General features: G+C 46.0%; 1 protein-coding gene across 11 annotated transcripts in view; it reads left to right on the top strand.

Moving 5' to 3' along the window:
• Nucleotides 1-27818, top strand: part of sema4ba (sema domain, immunoglobulin domain (Ig), transmembrane domain (TM) and short cytoplasmic domain, (semaphorin) 4Ba) — a 401715-nt gene that overhangs the window by 250418 nt on the left and 123479 nt on the right. For 8 of the 11 annotated variants that reach the window (XM_078241521.1, XM_078241528.1, XM_078241520.1 and 5 more), the window contains one exon: nt 24052-24395. In XM_078241521.1, the coding sequence (XP_078097647.1) occupies nt 24278-24395 (118 nt within the window). In that variant the 5' untranslated portion in view covers nt 24052-24277. Of the gene's footprint in view, nt 1-18485; nt 18815-24051; nt 24396-27818 lie in introns of those variants that run through there. The other 3 variants (XM_078241522.1, XM_078241530.1, XM_078241527.1) reach the window with 2 other exon arrangements.

Below are 27818 nucleotides of genomic sequence, written 5' to 3'. Positions count from 1 at the left end.
AAGAATTGCTGAGGTATTTAAAGGATTATTCCGTAAAGCCGTGTAGCAGCATCATAAGCTGAAGGTGTTAGTTTGTGTGCAATCGTTTACATGTCTGCGCATTTGCTGATCGTGACCATTCAGGATGCAAGAGGACCTTAAATCCAGCCGAGAACAGAATGACTGTGGTTTTAAACGGATAGACGTTCGAATGGTCGTCATTCCTTTTCACAGGCACCGGAGACATTTACAGCGTGCGATTCGTGGGACATTTTTTAACTGAATTGCAGCAAATTGAGTTTTTCTTAATGCGATTTATTACAGGAGAATCCTTTCTCAATTTAAAAAAAAAGTGTTGTCAAGTGAAGTTTCAGGAAGTGACTGATTTAATGCCCCCCAAATTGAGAATTTGATGAAATGGACAAAATTGCGAGTTTAAGTTTAGCTCCTGGTAAACTCTCAATTCCTGCATCCTCAACACCGACCCTCCCTGAAACAAAAGGTGCTTAGAATCTGCAGGCTGTGATTCTAGAATTGTATAACATGATTGCACAGGGAGAGGCCATTCGACCCATCACCTTGCTGCTAGCTTCCTGAAAGAACTATCCATTTAGTCACATTGCATTGTCCCTTTCTTTCCTTCCTCCCTTGTAAAATGTTCTTTTTCAAATATTTAGCTTTTTAAATGCTAATCTGGATTCTGCTTTACCACTGTTTTTGGTCAGAGGTTCCTTGTTCAAACAAAACTCCTAACATATTTAAAAATAATTTCTCCTCCCATTCCTTCTGAAATAGTCTTAAATTTGTGTCCTTCCATTACTGCTTCAATCGCCATCGGGGCGGCACTGCTGCCTCACAGCAACCCCGTGTTCAATTCCAGCCTCGGGTCACTGTCTGTGTGGAGTTTGCACATTCTCCCCGTGTCTACTTGGGTTTCCTCCGGGTGCTCTGGTTTCCTCCCGCAATCCAAAGATGTGCGGGTTAGGTTGATTGGCCGTGCTAAATTGCCCCTTAGTGTCAGGGGGATTAGCAGGGTAAATGTGTGGGGTTATCGGGATGGGGCCTGGACGAGATTGTTGTCGGTGCAGACTCGGTGGTCCGAATGGTCACCTCCCGCACTGTAGGGATTCTATGATTAAATTAATATATTTTTACCCAGGTTACCCCAGCAAAATCTCCCAGGATTTTGAATCGCATTTTTTGATCTCGTGTTAGCTCCAGCGAATAAGAGCCTTCGTCATCTTGAGACTCCTCGATCGTCATTGAAGTCTCACATCTCAGGATGGTTTCAGTAAATCGCATCTCCAAGGCTTTGACATAAGCATGACTTCCTAAATTGGACCTGTCATATTTCCTGTGATTCATCGGGAAAAAAATGTTTTAAACGAGCTTTGATCATCATCGGGGGCCACGATTAGATATATGAAACTGCCACTGATTTATATTTTAAAAAGGGTGAAGATTTAGTGGAGATTCGCGAGGCTCTTTTATAGACCACTGCACCAGAATGTGACGGTATGTTCATCATTGTGTGATGGAACACAGGGCAAACTTCTAGACACACTGAACACTGCTTCTCTATGACATACGTCTCAAATTTCTGTGGGGGACATTCTTTTTGCCCTGTCGGTGAGGTGTGGCTGTTTCCAGGGCTGGATTTTGGCAGCAGGTAAAACCAGACATGGGCTTCCAGAAATAAAGTAACTGAGAGTGAAGGGAAGTAGACTTCTTCATGGACAGAGGTTAGGTGCTCCATACTCAAAAGCGGAGATTTTGACGGCCTTATTCATTCCAGTTTAACCGAGGGGCCTTTTACATAGAAGATAGGAGCAAGAGGAGGCCATTAGGCCCTTTTTGTTTTGCTGAATAGTAGAGCAAGTGATTGCTTGACTTTGCCTTGCCATGGCCTGAATTGTTCGATTGTGGAGTCTTGCTTCCCATTATCCAAAGAGTCCTCGCCGACTGGGGAGTGGGCTGCAGCCATTTCATGCTTGATTGGCTCCATTGGCTGCAGGTGGGATTTCTGCCCCTCACTCGAGAGGAAGTTCCCCCCCCCCCCCATAGAGAGCTGTAGACTAGATGGCACGGTGGCACAATGGTTAGCACAGCGCCAGGGACCTGGGTTTGATTCCTGGTTTGGGTCACTGTCTGCGCAAAGTCTGCGCGTTCTCCCTGTGTCTGTGTGGGTTTCCTCCGGGTGCTCCGGTTTCCTCCCACAGTCTGAAAGTAGTGCTGGTTAGGTTGATTGACCGTGCTAAATTGCCCCATTGTGTTAGGGGGATTAGGAGGATAAATATATGAGGTTACAGGGATAGGGCCTGGGTGGGATTGTTGTCAGTGCAGACTCGATGGGCCGAATGGCCTCCTTCTGCACTGTAAGGGTTCTATGATTCTATGACCAATCTGATTGGCAGGCAGCTCCCCAGTCCGTGCAGTGACAGCCACAGTGGTCAGAAGAGAAAATGCGGGAGGATGCCTGAGATGAAGTCCAGGAACCGGAGGAAATTTGAAGAGGTCAAGAGTAGAGAGGGAAGGGAAGGCCTGGGACGGGTGCTCAAAGGGGGCGATCAGAGTCTTGGAGGAGAGGCCAGGGTGGGAAAGGAAGTCTGGAAGCTGCTGGATCTTACGTGCGCAGAGGGAATGGAGGCAGCGCCTGACATCAGGAGGGGTCTCTGACAGAGGTGCTCTTCCTGCCCCCTTTTCCCACCCAGGGTCTAACGCTGTTTATTTCTGGCCTTCCCTCACACGGGTTCAATCATCCCGCAAGTCTAAATGTTAAAGCCAGGTAGGCAATGGCCCTTAAGAGGCCAAATAATTGGCCACTTCAGGGCCTCAATTGGTCATTTAAGGGCCTCAGCTGAAACAAGGATGGGTTTCCGCCCAAGGTCTTATCACTCCAGTGTAAAGTCGCTGTGTGATCAGAGCGGGCAGGAACCCAGAATGAAACCCATCCCTTCAATTTCATTGAGACAGCCTTAAAACAACCCTTTTCAAAACTCCCAAAAGTCAAACAGGAAAAGAGTCAGAAACAAATCTCTAAGATATCTTTGAATAATCAGAGCTAGAAGTGTGCATATCTCCTTTGAACTCTTAACTTGGAGACCCCTGGCAACTACAGTAGAACATGGTTAGACCCCACCAGTGATTAGCACTGCTGCCTCAGAGCACCAGGGACCCGAGTTCGATTCCCGGCTTGGGTCACTGTGCGGAGTTTGCACGTTCTCCCCGTGTCTGCGTGGGTTTCCTCCGGGTGCTCCGGTTTCCTCCCATACTTGAAAGATTGCAGGTTAGGTGGATTGTCCCTTAGTGTCAGGGGGACTAGCTAGGAGAAATGCATGAGGTTATGGGGATAGGGCCTTGCTGGGACTGTGGTCAGTGCAGATTCGAAGGGCAGAATGGCCTCCTTCTGTACTCTCGGATTCTATGATTCTGGGTATACTGTGTTCAGTTCTGGTCTCCAGTTTATAAAATGGACAGTGAGGCACTGGAGGAAGTAAAATAGGTTTGCAAGGATGATAACAGAGCTGAGTATTTTTTTCTTTGGAATGAAGTGGACAAACCTCTATGGAAAAGAACAGACTGAGGTGTGACCTGATGGCAGGGGGTGGGGAAGGGGGGGGGGCGGGGGGGGGGGGGGTGGCATTAAGATTATGAAAGGGCAGGAGTTTGTTTCAGCTTGGAGGAGACTCTAAAACTAAGTGCTATAAATGTAAGGTAGTCATCAATAAATCCAATGAGGATTTTATTTTAATCTTTCATGGGGTATGAGTATCATTTGCAAGGCCAGCATCTGTTGACCATCCATCCTTGCAGAGGTGCTGCTGAGCTGCCTTCTTGAACCACTGCAGTCTACCTGATGTAGGTACACCCACAATGCTGTTAGGGAGGAGGGATGATGTGGAGATGCCGGTGTTAGACTAGGATGGGCACAGTAAGAAATCTCACAACACCAAGTTAAAGTCCAACAGGTTTATTTGGAATCACGAGCTTTCGGAGCACTGCTCCTTCATCAGGTGAGTCACCTGATGAAGGAGCAGCGCTCCGAAATCTCATGATTGCAAATAAACCTGTTGGACTTTAACCTGGTGTTGTGAGACTTCTTACAGGGAGGAGGGAGTTCTAGAGTTTTGACCCAGCCAACGTGAAGGAAGGGTGATATATTTCCAACTCAGGATGGTGAGTGACGTGGAGAAGAACTTGCAGGTGGTGGTGTTCCCGTGCATCTGATGCCCCTAGATGATAGAGGTCGCAGGTTTGGAAAATGATGTCAAAGGAACTTTGCTGAGTTCCTGCAGTGAATCTTGTAGATGTAACACACTGCAGCCACTGTGCCTCGGTGATTGTACTCACTGATACATGCAAGTGGTCAATGATAATCCCCAGGGTGTGGATCGTGGGCGATTCAGTGATGGTAAGGCCATTGAATGTTAAGGGGAGATGGTCATTGCCTGGCACTTGTGTGGCACGAATGTTACTTGCCACTTGCCTGCCCAAGCTTAAATTGTCCAAGTCTTGCTACATACGGGCATAGACTGCTTCAGGATAGGAAAAAGGAATTGAAGGAGATTCTGTAAGGGTTAGATCTGGGTGGCACAGTGGCACAATGGTTAGCACTTATCCAGAGAGTGGTTAGAATGTGGAACTCGCTACCACAATAACAACTTGTACTTATATAGCACCTATAATGTAATTAAAGATCCCAAGATGCTTCACAGGAGAGTTTAGATGCAAAACTTCGCATAAAGCCACTTAAATGTTAAGGCAGATGCGCAAAAACTCGGTCTAAGAGGTATGTTTCATGGAGCGTCTTAAAGAGGAAGGAGAGATAGAGAGGGTTTGGGAGGGAGCACAAGTAATAGTTGGAAGTGAATAACATTGATGGATTTACACGGCAGTGAGACAGGAAAAAGGAATTGAAGGAGACTCTGTAAGGGGTAGATCTGGGTGGCACGGTGGCACAATGGTTAGCACTGCTGCCTCACAGCGCCAGGAACCCGGGTTCAATTCCGGCCTTGGGCCACTGTCTGTGTGGAGTTTGCACATTCTTCCCATGTCTCCATGGGTTTCCTCCAGGTACTTGGTTTCCTCCCACAGTCCAAAGGTGTGCAGGTTAGGTTGATTGGCCATGCTAAGTTGCCCCTTAGTGTCCCAAGATCGGTTAGTGGGGTAAATATGCGGGGTAAACCTGGGTAAGAATTGGTGCAGAGCCCAATGGGCCGAATGGCCTCCTTCTGAGCTGTACGGATTCTGTAACTCCATGAAAGAAGGGTGAGAGTAGCAGCAAGACTAGCATGGATCAATTGGGCTGAATGGCCTGTTTCGATGCTATAAATTCTATGGAAAGAGAAATAAAAATAATTTTGTGTTGCAAAGAGCTCTTTAATTGGCATGGGTAATTACGAGGGATGATGAAGAAGATTACTTTGTACTTGCTGGTTGGATGAAACGGGCTTCACTGACTGGCATGTCGCAATACTTAAGCTGCAAAAGAGCTGAATACTCAACAGGCCTTTAGTGAATAAGCCGGAACCAATTTCATTTCCGATACCTCTGAAGGACAAACATTCAATCCACAACCGAAATGGCAGGATTAAGGAGAGTGCTGCGACAGAATGCAAGACTATTTTGGGGCGATTTAATATGCATGGGGAAGTGCTGTTTAAATAGAACGCTACAATGTGAGTGCACTCTGAGAACGGCTGATAAGTAATACACCATAGACACATTGTACAAGTCAATAAGTTGTCTCTGCCAGCATGATGTTTTTCCTTTGGTGTCACCGATGAATCAATGAGACAGATGCATTAAAGCAGCCAGCTAAATTATTTTAATTTGGTTTAAATTGTAAAGGAAACCACTTGTCCTCTGCTTGTGTGACATCTCTGAATTGATGTTTCAGCCAATTTGAATTGGATTTGTAAGTGGCCTAAGTATTTTGCTTTAAAACCGACCTCAGAGATGTAACTTTATTTTAATCATTGATGGGATGTGGGCATCGCTGGCAAGGCCGGCATTTGTTGCCTACTCGCCTTAGAGCTGATTGGCTTGCTAGGCCATTTCAGAGGGAAACTAAGTGTTGGTTTATTTATTCACGGGATATAGGTGTCGCTGGTTGGACCAGCATCTATTACCCCATCCCTAACTACCCCCTACTTCACAGCAGTTAAGAGTCAATCACATTGCTGGGGCTCTGGAATCACACGTAGGCAAGACCGGGTAAGGACGGTAGATTTCCTTCCCTAAAGGGCGTTAGTGAACTGGATGGGTTTTTAAGACAATCAACAATGGTTTCATTGTCAACATTCCAGAATTTTATTGAATTCAAACTTTATCATCTGTCGTGATGGGATTTGAACTCGGGTCCCCAGATCTTGACCTGGGTCTCAGAATTACGAATCCAGTGATAATACCACTATGCCACCACCTCCCCCATGTCAACCACATTGCTGTGGATCTAGAGTCACACGTAGGCCAAACCAGATAAGGATGGCAGATTAGTGGCAGTTTTTAAGACATTTCTATCATGGAGTTTTCATTGGAGTTTTAATCCAAATATTGTTTTTGCTGAATTAAAATTTCACCATCTGCCATGGTGGGATTCGGACCAAGGTCCAGAGCGTTGCCCTGGGTTTCTGGCCCAGAGACACCACTACTTCCCAATTATTTAAGGCAGTTACCCAATGCTGCATCTCATAGAACCCCCACAGTGCAGAAGGAGGGCACTTGGCCCATCGAGTCTGCACCGACTCTCCGTATGAGCATCCCACCCTGGCCCATCCTATCCCCATAACCCCGTGCATTTACCATAGCCAATCCCCCTAACCTACACATTTTAAGAAGTCTCAGAGCACCAGGTTAAAGTCCAACAGGGTTTATTTGGTATCACGAGCTTTCGGTAAACCTTCACTGAACTGCTTCCAAAGTACGTTCAACAGGTATCAACACACGAGCAAATGATGATGTGTTTAAATCTTTGCCAATTAAAAAGACAGTTGCCCGATGCTGCATCTCATAGAATCCCTACAGTGCAGAAAGAGGCCATTTGGCCCATCGAGTCTGCACCGACTCTCTTTATGAGCATCCCACCCAGGCCAACCCTGAAATGTCAACTGGATTTTGATGTGCTTCCAAAGTCCCTTTGAATTATTGCACTTTTTGGTCACGTTTGAACTTTATTATAAGTAGGTGTGTGTGTGACTCATGGCTCATTGTATCTTCCCAACTCAATGAGGGTCTGTTATGGTAGGGGGTTGTGCAACAAAAGATAATGAATAGAAATGATAAATAGATTAAAATATAAAGAAAATAATATTCCAATGCAGATGTCCCTGCATATTGTTGCACAGATTTTTTTTTCTCTTTGGGGTGGCACAGTGGTTAGCACTGCTGCCTCACAACTCCAGGGACCCGGGTTCAATTCCCACCTTGGGTCACAGTCTGTGTGGAGTTTGCACGTTCTCCCTGTGTCAGCGTGGGTTTCCTCCGGGTGCTCCGGTTTCCTCCCACAGTCTGAAAGACGTGCTGGTTAGGTGCATTGGCCGTGCTAAATTCTCCCTCAGTGTACCCGAACAGGAGCCGGAGTGTGGCGACTAGGGGATTTTCACAGTAACTTCATTGCAGTGTTAATGTAAGCCTACTCGTGACACTAATAAATAAACATGGGCTATGTGGCGGGGGGAAGACAGGAAAATGGAGTTAAGACCACAGCCAGCTCGGCAATAATCTTATTGAATGGCAGGGCAGGGTTGAAGGGCCAAATGGCCTATTCATTCCCCTAAGTCTGATTATCCACATTCTCACCCTGATGCAGTGAATCTTCATTGTATCCCCTCTCCGACAAGTACCACAGATCACAACACTAATGGTGACCAAAAATACTTGTATAAACAGTGACCAACTTATATAAAAGCAAATTACTGCGGATGCTGGAATCTGAAACAAAAACAGAAAATGCTGGAAAATCTCAGCAGGTCTGACAGCATTTGTGAGGAGAGAATAGAGCCAATGTTTTGAGTCAGGATGACCTTTCGTCAGAGTTGGCCAATTTATATGCTGAGGACAAAATGCGAACCGTTGGTTTGAATGGTCACCATTTTGAAATGTGAAAAAAACCTAACACTGGTGATTTATTTTAAGTGAATTTTGCTTTGTTCATTGGATAAATCAATTGTCTAAAATACTTTTAACTACAATTAGAATGCTTTGAACCCATCAAATTCAAGGCTGAGATAGCCAGATTTTTAATCAGTAAGGGAATCAAGGGTTATGGGGATAAGGCAGGAAAGTGGAGTTTAGGATTGTCTCATCAAATCAGTCATCTCATTGAATGGTGGAGCAGACACAATAGGCCGAATGGCCCGCTTCTGCCCCTATATCTTATGGTCTTCAGCATGCGTGCACAGAGTTTATCAGATCTATTCGGAGCCAGTCGGGATCAGATTTGGTTTTCAGAATCATTCCTCCGAAACAAATCATTTTTCTCTCCCTCGATTGAACTTGATGTTGCGCACTTTTTGAAAGATCAGATGACACTTGGTGCAGGAATACAATCCCACGATTTAATAACGATATCACACATCGAACGCGGCAACAGACATATTTCCACTCTTGGAGAAGGTTTTTTCTCTGTCGGTTGCTCATTTTTGTGTGAACATAATCCGTCGTGAATAGCTTGTGGAGGCCGCATCCAAAGGTTGAAGGACAGTTGCCAGAACCCCCGATCTATCCCAACAGTTAGAATAGAATCATAGAATCCCTACAGTGCAGAAGGAGGCCATTCAGCCCATCATGTCTGTAATCCCCCCAGGCCCTATCCCCTTAACCCTATGTATTTACCCTATTATTTCCCCTGACACTAAGGGGCAATTTAGCATGACTAATCAACCTGACCCACACATCTTTGGAGTGTGGGAAGCAACTGGAGCACACAGAGGAAACCCACGCAGACACGGGGAGAATGTGCAAACTGCAGACAGATAGTCACCAGAGGCCGGAATTGAACCCGGGTCCCTGACGCTGTGAGGCAGCACTGCTAACCACTGTGCCACCGTTCCGCCCCATATATGGAATCCAATCATGTCTCACATGAATAAGCATTCTTTATGTAGACCACTGGGACACCACCTACCCCATCCATAACTTCACTCTGTCCTCATCTATCTGACTGTTGTCATGGGCGTGCATAGAAGTTCCTGAGGGGAACTTGATGTTTAGCGTGGTTTTATGTTTGTGAATTATCGTGGGCTTTAATTTTGTTCTGTAGGGCAGGCTAGTACCACTGTGAATCTTGAACTAGAATTGTTTTCAAACCTTTGCCACCCCGCTGCCCAGTCACTGGGTATATCAAACTCAAGAATGTTGCATTCATGTTGCCAATGTGACGGAATAGCTGGAAGAAGGAATCTGCCGCTGTCTGATAATGAATCACTGGAAAGTGGTCATTTGGGTATCGTGGTCTCTTGCCAATGTGTGTAATCTTTTATTTGAGTGTCACAAGTAGGCTTACATTAACATTGCAATGAAGCTACTATGAAAATTCCCTAGCCGCCACAACTCCGGTGCCTGTTCGGGTACACTGAGGGAGAATTTAGCATGGCCAATGCACCTAACCAGCACGTCTTTGGAGTGTGGGAGGAAACCAGAGGAAACCCACGCAGACACGGGGAAAATGTGCAGACTCCGCACAGACAGTGACCCAAGCTGGGAATTGAACCTGGGTACCTGGTGCTGTGAGATAGCAGTGCTAACCACTGTGTCACCATGCCGCCTTCACATACACTGATTTGTTCCATGAAGATGCTGCACCAACTAGCCCTGAAACCTTTGCTGGGCCTGGGTTTGATTTGGTCCACTCAACAATTCTGATGATGATGTAGCCATTCTGGCAGCTTTTGAGGGCCCTTTCCAATACATCATTCTCAAGGTCAGGCCAGTTCCTGGTCCTTGGTCCCATGTTACATTTGTCCTTGGACATCTTCGAGGCAGATTCCTTCTTCCATTCTAGCATCACTTTCCCATTAGCACCAAACCCCCGCCCTGAAGCACTGTCACTTGACGGGTTGGCCAACGTTCTGACTTTTAGCTTGAATCCAGCTTCGTACATCCAGTCATTTTTCTGGAGGACCCATTTCTGTTCGTCACTCGCTTGCTCTGTGACTTAAACCCCCGCCTATCTGCTTCACAGCACAGCCTGCTTGATTCTATGAATGGGCCCACAGTATAAGATCGGTAAAAAACACATTTCTGGGATGAATTATTGAGGCTGCCTCTGACTGTGAGTCATAGCTGAATCCCATAGCATTTCATAGCTGAAAAGAGGGAAGGGAAGGCTCAACTTATCTGCTGAATATGTGCAAAAGCATGATTTTTAGTGCCGTAAATTGGGATAATTATACAACTCCGGAGTGACTTATACGATGTGATCTATGGTATATTCTTCCTAAGTTTAAGAGGCCAAAACTGGACTCAGTTAAAGGACAGTGTGTGGAGGTGCTGAAAAGTACAACTCCCTGGACGCCAATACGCTTGAATACTTCAGTCTTGTTTTATATTATGTCAATTATGCTCATGTGACTGCAGCCCGTGGAGAATTAATTTATCTACACAAAACAGTGCATCGGCTGAAACCATGTTCTTTGAGACTGCGGTGGATAATTAAACATCTTGGCAGATTTATTTTCCTTATCTGACAAGAAATCAACATCAACCGTATAGAATTATAGAATGAGTTACAGCACAGAAAGAAGCTGTTCATCTCTCTCTGTCTGTACCTGCTCTCTGTAGGAGCAACTCTACCTACCCCCACTGCCCCCAAACCATCCCCCCCCAGTCCACTCGTGCTGCTGCAGATTTTTCTCTTCAGATAATATTCCAATTATGGAATATTCCATTATGGCTCCTGCTCTGACCAAGACCACAAGAAACTACAAAGGATCATGAATGTAGGCCAGTCCATCATGCAAACCAGCCTCCCATCCATTGACTCCATCTACACTTCCTGCTGCCTCGGAAAATCAGCCAGCATGATCAAGGACCCCACACAGCCCAGACATTCTGTCTTCGACCTTCTTTGATTTGATTTGATTTATTATTGCCACATGTATTGGGATACGGCGTAAAGTATTGTTTCTTGCACGCTATACAGACAAAGCATTCCATTCATAGAGTACATAGGGGAGAAGGAAAGGAGAGGGTGCAGAATATAGCCTTACAGTCATAACTAGGGTGAAGAGAAGGATCAGCTTAATATATGGTAGGTCCATTCAAAAGTCTGATGGCAGCAGGGAAGAAGCTGTTCTTGAGTTGGTTGGTACGTGACCTCGGACTTTTGTATCTTCTTTCTGATGGAAGATCGTAGAAAAGAGTATGATGTAGAGATGCCGGCGTTGGACTGGGGTAAACCCAGTAAGAGTTTTAACAACTCCAGGTTAAAGTCCAACAGGTTTATTTGGTAGCAAATGGCATTTGCTACCAAATAAACCTGTTGGACTTTAACCTGGAGTTGTTAAAACTCTTACTGGGAAAAGAGTATTCCAGGGTGCGTGGGGCACTATATTCTGCAGCCTCTCCTTTCCTCTCCCCCTATGTACTCTATGAACGGTATGTTTTATCTGCATAGTGCGCAAGTTTTCATTGTATCCCAAAACATGTGACAATAATCAATCAAATCAAATCTCGGCTTGGGTCACTGTCTGTGTGCACATTCGCCCTGTTTCCTCTGGGTGCTCTGGTTTCCTCCCACAGCTCAAAGATGTGCAGGTTAGATGGATTGGCCTTGCTAAATTGACCCTTAGTGTGAGGGGGACTAAGTAGGGTAAATGCATGGGCTTACGGGGATAGGGCCTGGGTGGGATTGTGGTCGGTGCAGACTCGATGGGCTGAATGGCCTCCTTCTGCACTGTAGGATTCTATGATTCTAAATCAATTCTTTTTGGAAAGCCACAATTGAATCTACCTCCACCACATCTTAGGCAGTGCCTTCCAGTTCCCAACCCCTTGCTGTGTAAATAAAACATGTTTTCCCTTGTGTTGCCTTTGCTTCCCTCATCAGTTATTTGAAACTGGTGTCTTCTGGTTCTTGATCCTTCCAGTAATGGGAACAGCTTCTCCCTGTCTACCCTGGCCAGTGCCCTCATTGCTCTGAACGCCTCTATAAGATCTCCTCTCAACCTTCTCAAAGGAGAACAGTCCCAGCTTCTCCAATCTATCTGATTGAATAGCCGGTCTGTGGGTTAGTATCCGGTGTGTGCAGACCCTGCGACAGAATCACAGCGCACATCTTGAGACAGATCACCATGGAAACAGAAACAGAGACTGTTGTTACTTAAGGGATTAAAATGACAGAAATCCTGAGCTGAGGAAAAGTGATGTTTGTGCATTGGTGATCTAGTGTATAGAGTTGACTAAGTGTTTGTGGTGATCGCAGCTGTAGGTTTATGGTGATTTAATATATGTGGTACACTAGCTGTACACGCAGGGAGGTACAGGACACGATTGCTGTACAGGCAAGTTTAGACCGTGCTCACAAATTGTAAACTTGAGTTGTCAGATAAAATAATCTAATGTCGGGATGCAGCCTGTTAAGGGGAATTTTTAATTTGATGTTTCAGGAAGCCAAAAACACAATCAAGCCCCAAGTCCAAAATGATCTTACCCTGTGATTTTGCATGCACACCAGGCATTAAATAGACATCTTTTTTTAAGATCTTTTTTCTTGACAGAATTTTATAACATCTGTGGAAAGCAGACCAATTACTCACAGGCTGTGCATCGCGTCTATTAACCTTAAAGACGATGACGTGTTCTTGTTCTAAAGCCAGATTTCTAACTCTCATTTCCACTCGGGCTATCATGTTTACAAGGACAGCTATTTATCAGAGGTTATCTGGTTTATTACGTATGTTTTCTTATAGTTTATTCCTCATTTTACCCTTTTTGAGGGGAACATCGAGGTACCGTCCGATTTCTACATATAAAATTATAATGAATCGAGAGACCCAAAGCACAGTCCACTGCCGACCACATTCACTGTCCCTTTCTCCTAAACACTTCCGCACGGGTGAAAGGCAGAACGGTGACACAGTGGTTGGCACTACTGCCTCACAGCGCCAGGGACCCGGGTTCGATTCCTGTCTGTGCGGAGTCTGCACATTCCCCCCTCCGTGTCTGCGTGGGTTTCCTCCGGGTGCTCCGGTTTCCTCCCACAGTCCGAAAGCCGTGAATTGGCCATGCTAAATTCTCCCTCAGTATACCCGAACAGGCGCCGGAGTGTGGCGACTGGGGGATTTTCACAGTGACTTCATTGCAGTGTTAATGTAAGACTACTTGTGACACTAATAAGTAAATTTTAAAAGAAAAACTTTAAAATACTTTAAGCTTTAAAGTGGACCATTCGCTACCTGGGTTGTGGCAATATGCTAAACGTCTTTTAAGGGGAAAAGTCAGAGAAATGTTTTTAAGCTGTGGGACTTGACCTTGTATCAACCAAGTGGTCAACTACTTATATGCAAAGCTGGACTCATTGGCTGGAATTTTACCGCCTCGTCTGCCCCAGAATCGGGGCGGGCGAGGCTCACAGAACGGCATTCTCAATTGGCCTCGGGCGGGCAAGGCAGTAAAATTCCGACAAGTTCAGCTGTGTTGTGTTTATGACAGAATGCTTGATATCATCCAGACTAGAGCAACCCACCTGGCTGGCACCTCATCCAATGCCTTAAACATTCATCTCTCCATCATCAATGCATCATCTCACCAATCTATAAAATCCTGTTATCGCCAGTCAAGAGGGCTGCTTTGGCCTGGACGATATCGAACATCTTGAGTGTGGTTGGAGCCGCACTCATCCAGACAAGTGGAGAGTATTCCGTCATACTCCCATCTTGTGCCTTGTAGATGGCTGGACGGGCTTTGGAGAGGCAGGGGGTGAGTTATTCACCACAGGATACCTAGCCTCTGACTTGCTTTTGTGGCCACAGTATTTATATGACTGGTCCAGTTCAGTATCTGGTCAACGGCAACCCCCCAGGATCTTGAGAGTGGGGGATTTAGTGATGATAATGCCATTGAATTCCCAGTCTCTGACCTGTTTTTATGTCTACTGTATTCTTGTGGCCGGTCCAGTTAAGTTTCTGGTCAATGGTGACTACCATGATGTTAATGGTGGGAGATTTAATGACGGTCGTGTCATTAATGCTAATAGGTAGTGATTAGATTCACTCTTATTGGAGATAGACAATGCTTGGCTCTTGTGTGGCACTAATGTTACTTGCCGTTTATCAGCCCAAACCCGAATGTTATCCAAATCTTACTGCACGTGGGCACAAACAGCTTCAATAACAATGTAAACGAAATAGCAAATGAATTACTTTTTTCACATTCAGTCCAATTTTCCCTGCTCTTTAACCTCACTGAACCAAAATGTTGAGCTGAGGGTTGACTCCGTGTCGGGGAGTCTCCTCAGAAGGAGGCGATTCAGCCCATCGGTTTTCTATGCAGAGATTCGACGTGTTGAATGCCACTGGAGATAAACCAGTGTGTGTGTGTGTGCCTGCGCATGCATAAACTAAACAGGATAAATCTCTTAAGCTGTGACAGAGGCAAGGAATGAACTTAAGAACGAAAAGCTGGAAATCTGAAATCAAAACAGGAAAAAGGTCTAAATCCCCAAAGGGAAGAGAGTGGTTGTGTCAGCCTGGGCGTGTAAACTTGATCAGAACCGGTTCTGATGGAAGGGCATGCACCTGGAATATTACAGCTTGTCTACTCCGTTGATGAATTTGGAGTGAGTGATTGTGCATTTCCAGTGTTTGGTGTTGTTACAGAGCCAACATCTCTCTGGTAGCCTGAAATTTGTATCAGTTACTCAGGGGGTTTGGAAGGGAACCAGAGTTTTGAAGCAGCAGCGAAAGCTGAGTCTGTGATCTGGCTCCTGTCAGTTTAGGAATGTGGGAAATGGGAGCAGGAGTAGGCCATTCAGCCCATCGAGCCTGCTCTGTCATTCATACAGATCATGGCTGATCCAACTACCTCTTTTACCATTCCCCCCCCTCCCCCCCCTCCCCCCCAACCATCTCCGTAATCCTTGATGACATTACTATCCCGACATGAGGAGAAATTTCTTCAGCTGGAGGGTGGTGAATCCATAGAATTCATTGCCACAGAAGGTTGTGGAGGCCAGGTCTTTGTGTGTATTTAAGACAGAGATAGATAAGTTCTTGATTGGTAAGGGGATCAAATGTTATGGGGAAAAGGCAGGAGAATGGGATTGAGAAACTTATCAGCCATAATTGAATGACAGAGCAGACTTGATGGGCCAAATGGCCTAATTCTGCTCCTTTATCTTATTGCTGATAGACATCTATTGATGTCCATCCTGAAGATGCTCAAATATTGAGCTTGAACAGTCCACTGGGATAACGAATCCAAAGATTCACCATCCTCTGAGTGAAGACATTCCTTCTCACCCCAGTCTTAATTGGCCTGCCCCTTATTCCAAGGGTGTGGCCCCTGGTTCTAGACTCACCAGCCAGGGGAAACCATCTTATCCACATCTACTCTGTCAGGCCCTGTAAGAATTTGGTAAGTTTCAATGAGATCCCCTCTCATTTTTTGAATTCTAGAGAATACAGACCCAGTCTCCTCACTCGGTCCTCATAAAACAATTCAACTCCCTCCCAGCGATTAGTCTGGTGAAACTCCATTGCACTTCCTCGATGGCAAGTCATCCTTCCTTAGATAAGAAGACCTAAACTGGACACAATACTCCAGGTACTGCTTCCCCAAGGCGCGATATGATTACAGCAAGACTTCTTTACTTCTATATTCACATTCCCTTGCAATAAAGGCCAACATACCATTTTACCTCCGTCCTAGCTTTTACTAACCTATAAACACAATCAATCAGGTCCCTGTGGAACTCCTCAACCTCTCACCATCTAAAAAATACCCTGCCTTTCTGTTTTTTCCTACCAAAGTGGAAAACATTACTCACATTATATTCCTTCTGCCACGTTCTTGCCCATTCACTTAGCCTGCCCAATCCCCTTGAAGCTGCCTCTCATCCTCTTCATAACTTACATTCCAACCTCATTTTTGTGTCAGCAGAGAATTTGGAAATATTACATTTGGTCCCCACGTCCAAATTATCGATATAGATTATGAATAGTGTCGGTCCCAGCACTGATCCTTGCGGTATCTCACTTGTAGCAGCCTGCAATCCTGAAAAATGACCTTTTTATTCCTAGACTCTGTTTTCTGTCTGTCAACCAGTACTCAATCCATACTAATATATTACCCCAAGTCCATGTACTCTAATATTGTTTACTAACCTCCTAAGTGGGACCTTATCAAAAGCCTCCTGAAAATCCAAATACATAGCGTCCACTGGTTCCCCTTTATCTATATGCTTCAAGTAACACCCTCAAAAAACTCCAACACATTGTCAAACATGATTTCCCTTTCACCGATCCATGTTGACTCAGCCCAATCATATCATGATTTTCCAAATGTCCAGTTATCACATCCTTTCTTATAGATTCTAACATTTTCCCTACTACTGATGTCGAACTAACAGGTCTGCAGTTCTCCATTTTCTCTTCCCCTCCCTTCTCAAATTTGCTACTTTCCAGTTTGCAGAAACCTTTCCAGGGTTCATTGATTTTTGAACGATTATCACTAATGCATCCAGCATTTCTATAGCCACCTCCTTCAAAACTCTGAGAGCCCAACTGGTCCAGGAGCTGTATCAATTTTCAATCCAATTAATTTTTTGACTACTACCTCGTCGTTCAGTTCCTCAATTTCACAAGCCCCTTAGTTCATTTGTATTTCTGGGAGATTTTCTGTATTTTCTTCCATGAACACAGATACAAAGTAATTGTTTAGTTTCTCCACCATTCCCCTATTATAGAATCATAGAATCCTACAGTGCAGAAGGAGGCCATTTGGCCCATTGAGTCTGCACCAACACAATCCCACCCAGGCCCTACCCCCATAACCCCATGCATTTACTCTAGCTACTCCCCCTGACACTAAGGGGCAGTTTAGCATGGCCAATCCACCTAACCCGCACATCTTTGGACTGTGGGAGGAAACCGGGGCACTCAGAGGAAACCCACGCAGACATGGGGAGAATGTGCAAACTCTACACAGACAGTAACCCAAGCCGGGAATCACACCCGGGTCCCTGGCGCTGTGAGGCAGCAGTACTAACCACTGTGCCGCCGTGCTGCCCTATTCTCCATTATAAATTCTCCTGTCTCTGCTGGTAATGGGCCGACATTTGTGTTAGCTAATCTTTTCATTTTCACAAATCTAAAGAAGCTTTTACAGTCCGCCTTTATGTTTCTCGCTAGCTTGCATTCATTTCCCTTTCTTTATCGGTTTCTTGGTCCTCCTTTGCTGGATTCTGAATTGCTCCCAATCCTCGGGCTTACCATTTTTTCTGGTAATTTATAAGCCTTTGATCCAATGGAATATTTAACTTCTTTTGTTATTCACAATTTATTTTAATATTCAGACCTGGAATGTGGGTGTCGCTGGCTAGGCCAGCATTTATTGCCCATCCCTAATTGTTCTTGAGAAGGCGGTGGTGAGCAGCCTTCTTGAATCTTTACTGTTGGATTTTTACATTTCAGAGGAATGTACATTTGCTGCAGATCACTTATTTGAATACTAGCCTTTGCCTGTCTACTGTCAAATCTTTAAATGTATTTTCCCAATCCACCATAGTCAACTTGCTCCTCATACCTTTGTTATCTCCTTTGTTTAGATTTTGGATCCTAGTTTTAGAGTTTATTATCACTTTCAAACTCAATATAAAACTCTATCATATTATGGTCACTATTTCCCAATGGCTCCTTTACAGCAAGGTTATCGGTTCGTCCTTGGGTCTAGTAGAAACATTCACACGCAGTACAGAAAGTCATTTGTTTTGTTGTCTCCATGCTAACTCTCCTATCCAATTAGTCCCACTTCCTTGCTCTTTCCCCATAAATCGGCAAATGTTTCCTTTCCTCGTATTAATCCAGTTCCCTTTTGAAAGTGACAGTTGAATCTACTTGTACCACCTTTTCAGGCAGCACTTTCTGAATCATCGCACCAGCCAAAGGGCACAACCTTCTTGCTGTGCTGGCTGGCGGGATCTTCTGGTGCCCGCTGACAGTGCACCCCCGCCGCGTGTTTCCTGAGATGGAATCAGTGGGCGCCGCCACGAAAAATGCCGCAGGGTGGCCGGAGTATCCTGGCAAACATCTCAACTCTAAACACCCTCCGATTAAAGCAAACAAGATTGAGTTAACTTTGTGTTAAAGTGAACAAGGTTAAGTTAAATTTTTATTTTAATTGACGCTGCACCACACCTACTTTGGTGTCAGCATATTACGTAGAGTGTTTATACTGTAGTGTTGCTGCTACTTTCTGGATTACTGCTGCTGGGGACCAGTAAGATTTACTCCTTATCCCAGGGAGCAGTCAGTTTAACCACTCCAGGGTTTTTTTTTTATGCTGATACGGACTGAGTCATTTTTTTGCCAACTGCCAATCACTTCACCAGCACTGTTTAGAAATGAGATTGTGTCACACGAAAGCCACGGAGCTTGTGATTCCAGTTTCCTTGCACTCAGCAGACTGTTCGGGTAACCTTGCCGTTCCTGTGTGCTTTTGTTAAGCCTACAGCAGGTGAGGTAAACAGAGGGGAGCTTCTGCAATCTCCTCACAGGAGGGAGCATATCATGGGACAGGAGGCTCCGAGATCCCCTCACTGAGGCAAACAAGATCATGGAATCACCCCTCGCGAAATCTCCTCAGACCCAAACGTCTAAGATAGAAGTCGGAAACAGTAAGTTGCTGATAGAGTTCATCCTATTCTAGGGTAGTGGAGGCTAACTGTGTGAATATTGATGTTTGCGTTAATACCTATACAGGTTTATTTTTCTTTCCAAATCTTTATTTCATGCTGTTGAGTTAATATCTTCAGGCTGCCTCAGTCACTGAGAGAGGGTAAATATTGTGTGAATGTTATGAGCAGGAAATTGCAGTGACAAGGTAGATTGCTTTAGATTGAACTCCAGGAGAGATTTTTATTAGACGGTTTCACAAGTGCTGAGAAACAGATTAATGTCAGTGTTGTAGACAGGAGTTGAGGTGGAAGAGAGTTGGAGATGCCTGTGGGTAGTTTGTTGAGTAACTAACTGGGCTGTGAGTTACATGGATATTTCACTCAGTTTTCCTATTTTAGTGGAAGAGTGGATATGAGTATAATAGGGTGTGCAGCGTGATGCAATGGGTGCAATATAATGTATAATGTGCAACTTAATGTGCTGGATACAGCAAGTGTGGTGGGTACAGAATAATGTGCTGGGTGTACCATAATGTGTACAGCATAATGTGCCATGTATAACATAAAGCGCTGTGTACAGCATAATGTGGTGACTACAGAATATTGCGTTGAATGAAACATAAGGTGGTCAGTGCAGGATAATATGATGAGTGCAACTTAATGTGACGTAGGCAGAACAATGTGCTGTGTATAGCATGAGCAGTGAGTGCCGCATATCGTGTGCGACATTCTACACAGTGTGTGCAGCATACTGTGTGTGTGCAGCAGTCGAGTTTGTACAGCAAAATGCGCTGAGTGTGGTACCTTCGTCATCTCAGCCAGTCCCTCATGTTTAAGGATGATTTGTTGCCGATCAGGTTCGATGGGTTTTGAGATAGTTGATAAGTTCAATGCGTGATCTACAGACTCAGCCACATGCAGGACAGGTGGTGATTGAAAGGTTGACTAGATGGGTGTTTTAGGAGATCTGACACCTTGAGTTCACCCCTGCATGTTCCTGACAAAGTCTCTTGATGTGTTTGGTGTCTTCTCGAATGACCTTTCTCCGTTTTGGTACAGGGATAACCAGGAGTCGGTGAGGATGTTTGATTTATTCGGGGTTCTTTGAGGTCATTCCTGAAGCGTTTCCTCCTGGGTGTCTCCTTTCACAACCATGCTCGAAGTAGAGCAGTTGTCCCAGAAGTCTGGTGTCAGGCAAACAAACTATATGTCCCACCCAGCACAGCTGGTGCTGTGTGATTAACACCTCAATGCTGGGCCAGTTGGCTTTGGAGAGGACACTGCTTTGGATCACCTTTCTTCCTGCCAGATTTGGAGGACCTTGCGAAGGCACCACTAGTGGTGCTTCTCTGCTGCTTCAAGGAGTCTGCTGTAGGTTGCCCAAGTCTCCAAAGCATATAAGAGCTCAGGGATCGCTGCCGCTCAGGATACCATAAAGTTAATCTCGGGTTTGAGACCCTGATCTTCAAACACTCTTTTCTTAATCAGTCGAAGGTTGAGCTGGTACATCGTAGATAATCATAGAATCCTACAGTGCAGAAAGAGGCCATTTGGCCCATCGCGTCTGCACCGACCATTGGTGGTGGAGGAAGTGAATGTTTAAGGCGATGGGTGGGGCACCGTTCAGATGGGCTGCTTTGTCCCCGATGATATCAAGCGTCATAACTTTGCGCTTGTTTGACTGGAACGTTACTTACACTTTCCAGCCAAACCTGACAGTTGTCCAGATATGGATTGGTTTTCATCTCGACAACCTTTCCAAATTTTCATCATCTTTCCACTTAAAATTGATATTTGTTTTTAAACGGCCTCCTGTTTACCTGATAACTTGATTGTATTCTGACATCTGGACTTTACTTGGGTGTCAACGATGTTTGAATCCCCAGTTAGTCAGAAGTGCAGTTTCCTGGTGTAAAAGTCAAAGGATCTCGGATTGAACTTCACTCACTATAGCAGATTGTTGAGATAATATCTGTGTGACCGACCTTCCAAAAAAAATCTCCACATGGACGGTCTACGGAATTTTGTCATCCCGCTCGCCACGGAAGTTGTAGCGGGCGGGACACAGACCATGAAAAGGTCCGTTGACCTTGGGCGGGAGTTTCCGGACTCGGGATGGGTGTGTCACCCGTGTGTTTCCCGACCTCCTACTGTCAAAAGATTATGCACCAACGGGAGAAACTAGTTTGAACGAATGGATTCCTCAGTTAGGGACCTAAAAGGAACAATTGGGCTGGGGTTGTCCTGCGATAGGTCTGTCTGTCAGGCCCCCAACAATTCGGAGTTCATAGAATCATAGAATCCCTACAGTGCAGAAAGAGGCCATTCAGCCCCTCAGGTCTTCACCGACAACAATCTCACCCAGGCCCTCATAGAAACCCTACAGTACAGAAAGAGGCCATTCGGCCCATCGAGTCCGCACCGACCACAATCCCACCCATGTCCTACCCCCATATCCCTACATATTTTACCCACTAATCCCTCTAACCTATGCATCTCAGGACACTAAGGGGCAATTTTTTAGCATGGTCAATCAACCTAACCCGCACATCTTTGGATCCCTATTTATAGACTCACACCACACCTCACACCCAACCTGAAAGGAAATGCAGGGATAGTCATTCCAAATGCCTGAAAATTAATTCAGAGACCTTCCAAGCAAATATGTATAACCTCACATAATTGCCCTGCTATTCCCTTTAACCTACACATCCCATGACACTAAGGGGCAATTCAGCATGGCCAATGCACCTAACCCGCAGTTGGATGTAGTATTTGCAGCCAAGCTAAACTGTGTTGGAATTGCGTATGAATTATGTGGCCGCTGGACGCAGTGGAAAGGCTTGAGTGCAGATTGCTGCCTCCGTGATCATCCATTGTCCCAGTGAAGGGAAACACAACACTCAGTGTTACTGAATTGTTAGTTTTTATCTGGTTTATCGTGTGTAAGAGTCAGGGCGATAGACACTCTTCTCTCCAGCAATGATCATGATTTCTGAAGGTTGTGGCCTACCCCAGAGTTAAGGACATCACTTCGCAGCTGGAGGGAAACTCGGACTGGGAGGGGGAGGATCCATTTGCAGGTAGCATCAGGAATAATATCCTGCTAAGAGAATTTGGGGAGTTAGGGGCCAAATTAATAGGTGGAACATCAAACAATCTCTGGATTGTTACCTGAACCATGTGCCAATTCGGATAGGGTCAAGCAGATTATAGAATTAAGCGTGTGGCTCAAAGAGGGGTGTGTTTAAAGTTTCTTTATTAGTGTCACAAGTAGGCTTACATTAACAATGCAATAAAGTTACTGTGAAAATCCCCGAGTCGCCACACTCCGGCGCCTATTCGGGTACACTGAGGGAGAATTTAGCACGGCTAATGCACCTAACCAGCACGTCTTTCGGACTGTGGGAGGAAGCTGGAGCACCCGGAGGAAACCCACGCAGACATGGGGAGAGCGTGCAAACTCCACACAGACAGTGACCCAAGCTGGGAATCGAACCCAGGTCTCTGGCGCTGTGAGGCAGCAGTGCTAACCACACTGTGCCACCGTGCCGAATGGGGAAGAAGGACTTTTGATTTGATTTGTGGGGCACTGGCATCGGTACTCAGGGAAGAATGTGCTATTTTGTTGGGGTGCGCGTCATTTAAACTGGGCTGGGTGCATTGACCTGGTCGGTCGTATAACTAGGGCTGTGGGCAACCAACAGGGTAGCTTAAGGATTGGAGGCTCTTTTTCTGAATGCACGAAGCATCCAAAACTAGACAGATGAACCTGCAGCACAAGTAAAGGCACTGTGAATATTTATATCTAATCGCTTTTAGGGAAACATAGCCTGGGATTTTCCGACCATGCCGAGAGTTAATAGACGTTTGGTTGGCCCACCGCATCCCCTGGGATAGGGTCAGAGATTCCCGGCCATGGTTATAAGGTGACCATGGTTGGAAAATAAATACTCCAGGGGTGGGAGGACTGTGGGTGGCATTTAGAAACACAGGATTGACAATGGTCTGATGCAGCCCCAGATAGTGGCCCAGAGAGGGAGATGGCATCTGTGGCCAAGCAACAGGATTTGTGGCAGGAACCGAAAACAGTGGCTTTGGCCTTTCCAATACTCAGTTGGAGCAAGTTTCTGCTCCAAGGATGGAACTGTCAAAGGGGTGGAGGCGAGGTGAGCTGGAACTGGGTGCCACCAGTGTACACGTGAACGGCATTGCATTTTGTACTGATGTTGTTGAGGGGCAGCATGCAAATGAGAAATAGGAGAGGGCAGAGGGTAGATCTTGAGGGTACATCAGAGGTAACGGGGCGAGAGCTGGAAAAGAGACCAAATGATGGGGATTCTCTGGCTCTGATTGAATGAATCGGAATGGAAATACGCAAGGACAGTCCCACTCAGCTGGATGACAGGCATGAGGCATTGGAGGAGAATGGTGTGGCGATGGCTTTAGTACAAGAGAATGAACACTGCTGAAAAAAGAGACATGACGTTGAAACTTTTTGTCTGGCACTCATCAGGACAAATGCAAGAATTCCAAATTTCAAAAGATCACAACAATTTATACTGCAGGAGAAAAGGTTGCTGGTTGGTTGGCAAGTAATTGTTTGAAATTTGACATCCTTGAGGGGTATGGGCTAAATGCAGGCAAATGGGGTTAGTTTAGATGGTCGGCATGGACCAGTTTGGGCCGAAGGGCCTGTCTCCGTGCCGTAGATTCTATGATTCTATCAACATGTTTCCCTTGTCAGCAGGATTCAAGTTCTGTAGCACCAAGCGACAGAGTGGACGTTATTGAAATATAGTTGTTGCTTGTGAGCAGTCTGAGCAACACTCATCCAATCTGTAATAAAAGCAAAATACTGTAGATACTGGAAATCTGAAATAAAAACAGAAAATTCTGGGGAAACACAGCAGATCTGGCAGCACCTGTGCAGAGAGAAACAGAGGCCCCGATTTTACAGGCACGGCCACCCCGAAATCGGGGCGGGCGAGGCTCGCAGAACAGCATTCCCCGCTGGTCTTGGACGCGATCTTAAGAGCCTCGGGCTGCCGTGCCAGTAAAATCAGGGCCAGAGTTAACATTTCAAGTCCATTGACCCTTCTACAGACCTGTTGAGTTTATCCAGCATTTTCTGTTTTTATTTGATACAATCCATGCCTTGACGTTCAGTGGGGATGTTACATCCGCACCCATTGATTTGATTCTAACTTGTCTCTTGCTCGCTCTTCCCGTTACAGGTTCAGCCTCAGGACATAGCAGGCCTGCTTGGATCCGTTTCAACTTGCAGAAATTGGATTGGGGAATCACCGCTGTTCTGTTCCATGTAGCATTCGTCCCCTGCTAGCTCAGTGCTGCTGCTCCCGACCGTGTAGCTTGGCTGTGGATTACAAACCCATCCCCGACCCCTTGAGGACAAGAAGACAGGGCAGTGGAGGATTAAGGTCCACTGCCTGCGCAGCCACCATGATCCGGGGCTTTCTGAGTTACCTGTGGCTGACAGCAAGCACCTTAGCCACAATTGGGTCTTCTCAGCTCCTTTCCAAGGAGGATGACGTGATTCCGAGGATTGTCTTTAATTACAGTAAGTGAGCTGCTCCAGACGGTGAGGAGTGATGATGAAGTGATGTGTAGCTAATTACTGTGCACAGTCTGGGCATAAAGATCAGAAAGTAGTCCAATGTTTATTTAGTAACTAGGTTTCCAATCTTTCTCCAATGTAATCCAATAGGATGGAAGGTTTAAATGAGGAAAGTTGGCAGGAGGCTTAAGTGGAACATAAATACTAGCATAGCCTGAATGGCCCGTTTCTATGCCATACATCCTATCAATTTCATTCAGCGTTTTTATTTATATTTGCTACTGTTTCTCCCATGACAGGGGCCAGAATTTTCTGTGCCAGGATTTTCTGTGTACGCAATGTACTAGAAGATCAAAGCGCATGCACAATGGCGCCCCTGGGGCTCAGCAGCCGGCTTCACGACAAGATTAGGCTCCGCTCCTTCCCCCTGTCGGTGAGAATCACACTGTGGCTTTTATTTTTGCCTGAGTGTTGTAAGATTTCATTTTTCAACTCGCGGAAAGCAACGGGAATGAAACTCTCCTGCTTCCACGCTCGATAAGCACTTAGAATTCTTTTCGTAAGATGGTTCCCGAAGAGTTGATTTTTCTTCCTGACCGCATTCATTTAAACGGCCGTACCTTAAGGAACTATTGCGGGCTCTTTTTATCTCCCCGTTCCGCAGATACTCGAACTCAGACGTACATCAGCGAGTGAAAGATGAACATTGCTGAGCTTGCTTTGCTCATCATATTTGCAGCCAGGGCTCGTCATTGTGGGCTGGTGTGGAGTAGCAGCGGTGAGCTACGTGCTCCAGTTAGCTTTCTGCTCTGATTGGGATCGTGAGGCAGTTGGAAGTCGTTTACCCCAGGCTTTTCTGAAATGAGTTTACACGGCGCAGTTGCTCTGCGGAACAAATTGAAGTTAATACGGACGTGTGCGTAAAGTTACAAGGCAGCCTGCTGCTTTCGGAATCTGAAGTGACGGTTCTCTGCGGGTTTGATGGCTTTACAGAACAATCTGGTTTGTCAGGGAATTCTGCATCTTCAATCAGGAATTGCTCGTAGTCAGATTGTGGCGGATAATTGACAGTTAAATTCCAGTATTATTTCGCATGAATTTTTTCTTGAGAGGTGAAGATTTATTTTGAGCTTCTGACCAAAACTGGAGCTATTGAATCTTCCCTCTGCCCTCCCCACCTGATGGTCAGCTGCACTGAGCTCAATAGAAGTGAGTATTGGGTCAGGGGTAGAACATAAAAATCATAGAATTCCCTACAGTGCAGGAGGAGGCCATTCGGCCCATCGGGTCTGCACCGACCACAATCCCACCCAGGCTTTATCCCCATAACTCCACGTATTTACCCTGCTACTCCCCCTGACACTAAGGGGCAATTTAGCATGGCCAATCCACCTCACCCACATATCTTTGGAGTGTGGGAGGAAACCGGAGCACCCGGAAGAAACCCATGCAGACATGGGAAGAATGTGAAAACTCCACACAGACAGTCACACGAGAATGGAATCGAACCCAGGTCCCTGGCGCTGTGAGGCAGCAGTGCTAACCACTGTGCCACCCACGCCACCAGCCAAAAGTGAATCAAGGGAGGTTATTTATCCTTTACAGGTTTTGATGAAAGGTTTCTCTCTTGAAATGTGAACTCTGTTCCTCTCGCTACAGATGCTGCCAGACCTGCTGAGTTATTTCCAGTATTTTCCGCCTTTTATTTTAGTTAATCCACTCCATGGGAAGGTGTTCTGGGACATTCCTCAATGTTGAAATCAAGATATAAACTTGATAGGAAGATAGGAAGCTTGGGTGGAATCCAAAATAGTAAGAAGTTTAACAACACCAGGTTAAAGTCCAACAGGTTTATTTGGTAGCAAAAGCCACACATTTTACCAGTGTGTATCATTTTGCTACCAAATAAACCTGTTGGACTTTAACCTGGTGTTGTTAAACTTCTTACTGTGTTTACCCCAGTCCAACGCCGGCATCTCCACATCATGGAATCCAAAAACCAGGGCAGGGAGGAGGGTCAGAAATATGAGATAAGCAGGAATAAATCTAATCAGGAATTCAGGAGCAACTTCTGTATCTAGAGAAAGAAAGACTTGCATACGGGGAGAATGTGCAGACCCCACCCGAGGATGGAATCGAACCCGAGTCCCTGGCACTGTGAGGCAGCAGTGTTAACCACTGTGCCACCATCAGAAACTCAGGGTTACACAGCTTCTATCATGACAGGTGTAGCGGGAGGAGGGAGGTGGGGGGAGCCTCTCCTCTCACGGGGAGCGGGGGGATGGTGGGTGGAATTTGACCGCATTAGTACTTCCAGCCCGATCACTTTCATTCCATCCCGATCCTAATCCTGACCCATTTTCCTGGGTTGTGCCCGTTACCAGCGTGTATCAGGCTTGCTCTTGACGGTGGGAAACCCCGCTGGAGCCAGTGAAAGCGAGGAAACTGGCAGTGAGGGACCTTCATGGGCAGGAGGAGCCATCCAATGAAGGCCAAGGCTTTAACCAGGGAAGTCCCTGGAGCCAGTTGGAAGGAGGGGAAGCCATTACAAGGCCTCCAACTCGCATTAGGCAACTCCCAACCCTCAATGGCAATCTCGGGATCTTTTACAATCTTCTGCATGTGGACCAAGGAACGGCAACAAGAAGAAACATCCCTCGGGAACCCAGGCCTCAAATCTTTGGCGCCATTTTGTATCTACAGCGAGTTGGGAACAAGCTGCAGACTGGGTGGTGGGAGGAAAATCCCGGTCGGGTCAGCCAGGTGGCAGTAATCTTGCCACCCAGAGATACTCTCAACAGCCCTGCCCAATTGTAGGTGGAACCACCAAAGAGATTTCCCCAAAATGTTGCAGGTTTTGGCATTAGAAATGTGAGCTGAGTGTACCCAAATATCGGCGATTCAAGGCTGAAAACAGGAAATAACCTCCAACACCTTCAGGAATTGTGTTCGGTGAACATTGTTTTATTGGAGGTGTGGGAGGAGGGAGAAAACCGGAAAGAGCTGTTTAGTTAAAAGCAAATTTCTGCAGATGTTAGAATCTGAAACAAAAACAGAGAAAGAAGGGCATAGTGGCACAGTGGATCGCACTGCTGCCTCACAGCGCCAGGGACCCGGGTTCAATTCCTGACCTCAGGCCACCGTGCGAAGTTTGCACGTTCTCCCCGTCTCTGTGTGGATTTCCTCCGGGTGTTCCGGTTACCTCCCACAGTCCCAAAGGTGTGCAGGTTTGGTGGACTGGCCATGGTAAAGTGCCCCTTAGTGTTTCGGTTAGGTGGATTAGCTATGGTGAATGTCCTGGGTTGGGGGGATGGGTCACGGGGGGCGTGGGCCTGGGTGGGATGCTCTTTCGGAGGGCCAGCGCCAACTCGTTGGGGCAAATGCCCCCCTTTTGCTCTGTAGGGATTCTATAGTGCTATGAATGCT

The sequence above is a fragment of the Mustelus asterias genome, chromosome 24 (assembly GCF_964213995.1).
Source record: "Mustelus asterias chromosome 24, sMusAst1.hap1.1, whole genome shotgun sequence".
Taxonomy (NCBI): Eukaryota; Metazoa; Chordata; class Chondrichthyes; order Carcharhiniformes; family Triakidae; genus Mustelus; species Mustelus asterias.
This window is presented reverse-complemented; position numbering and strand designations above follow the sequence as displayed.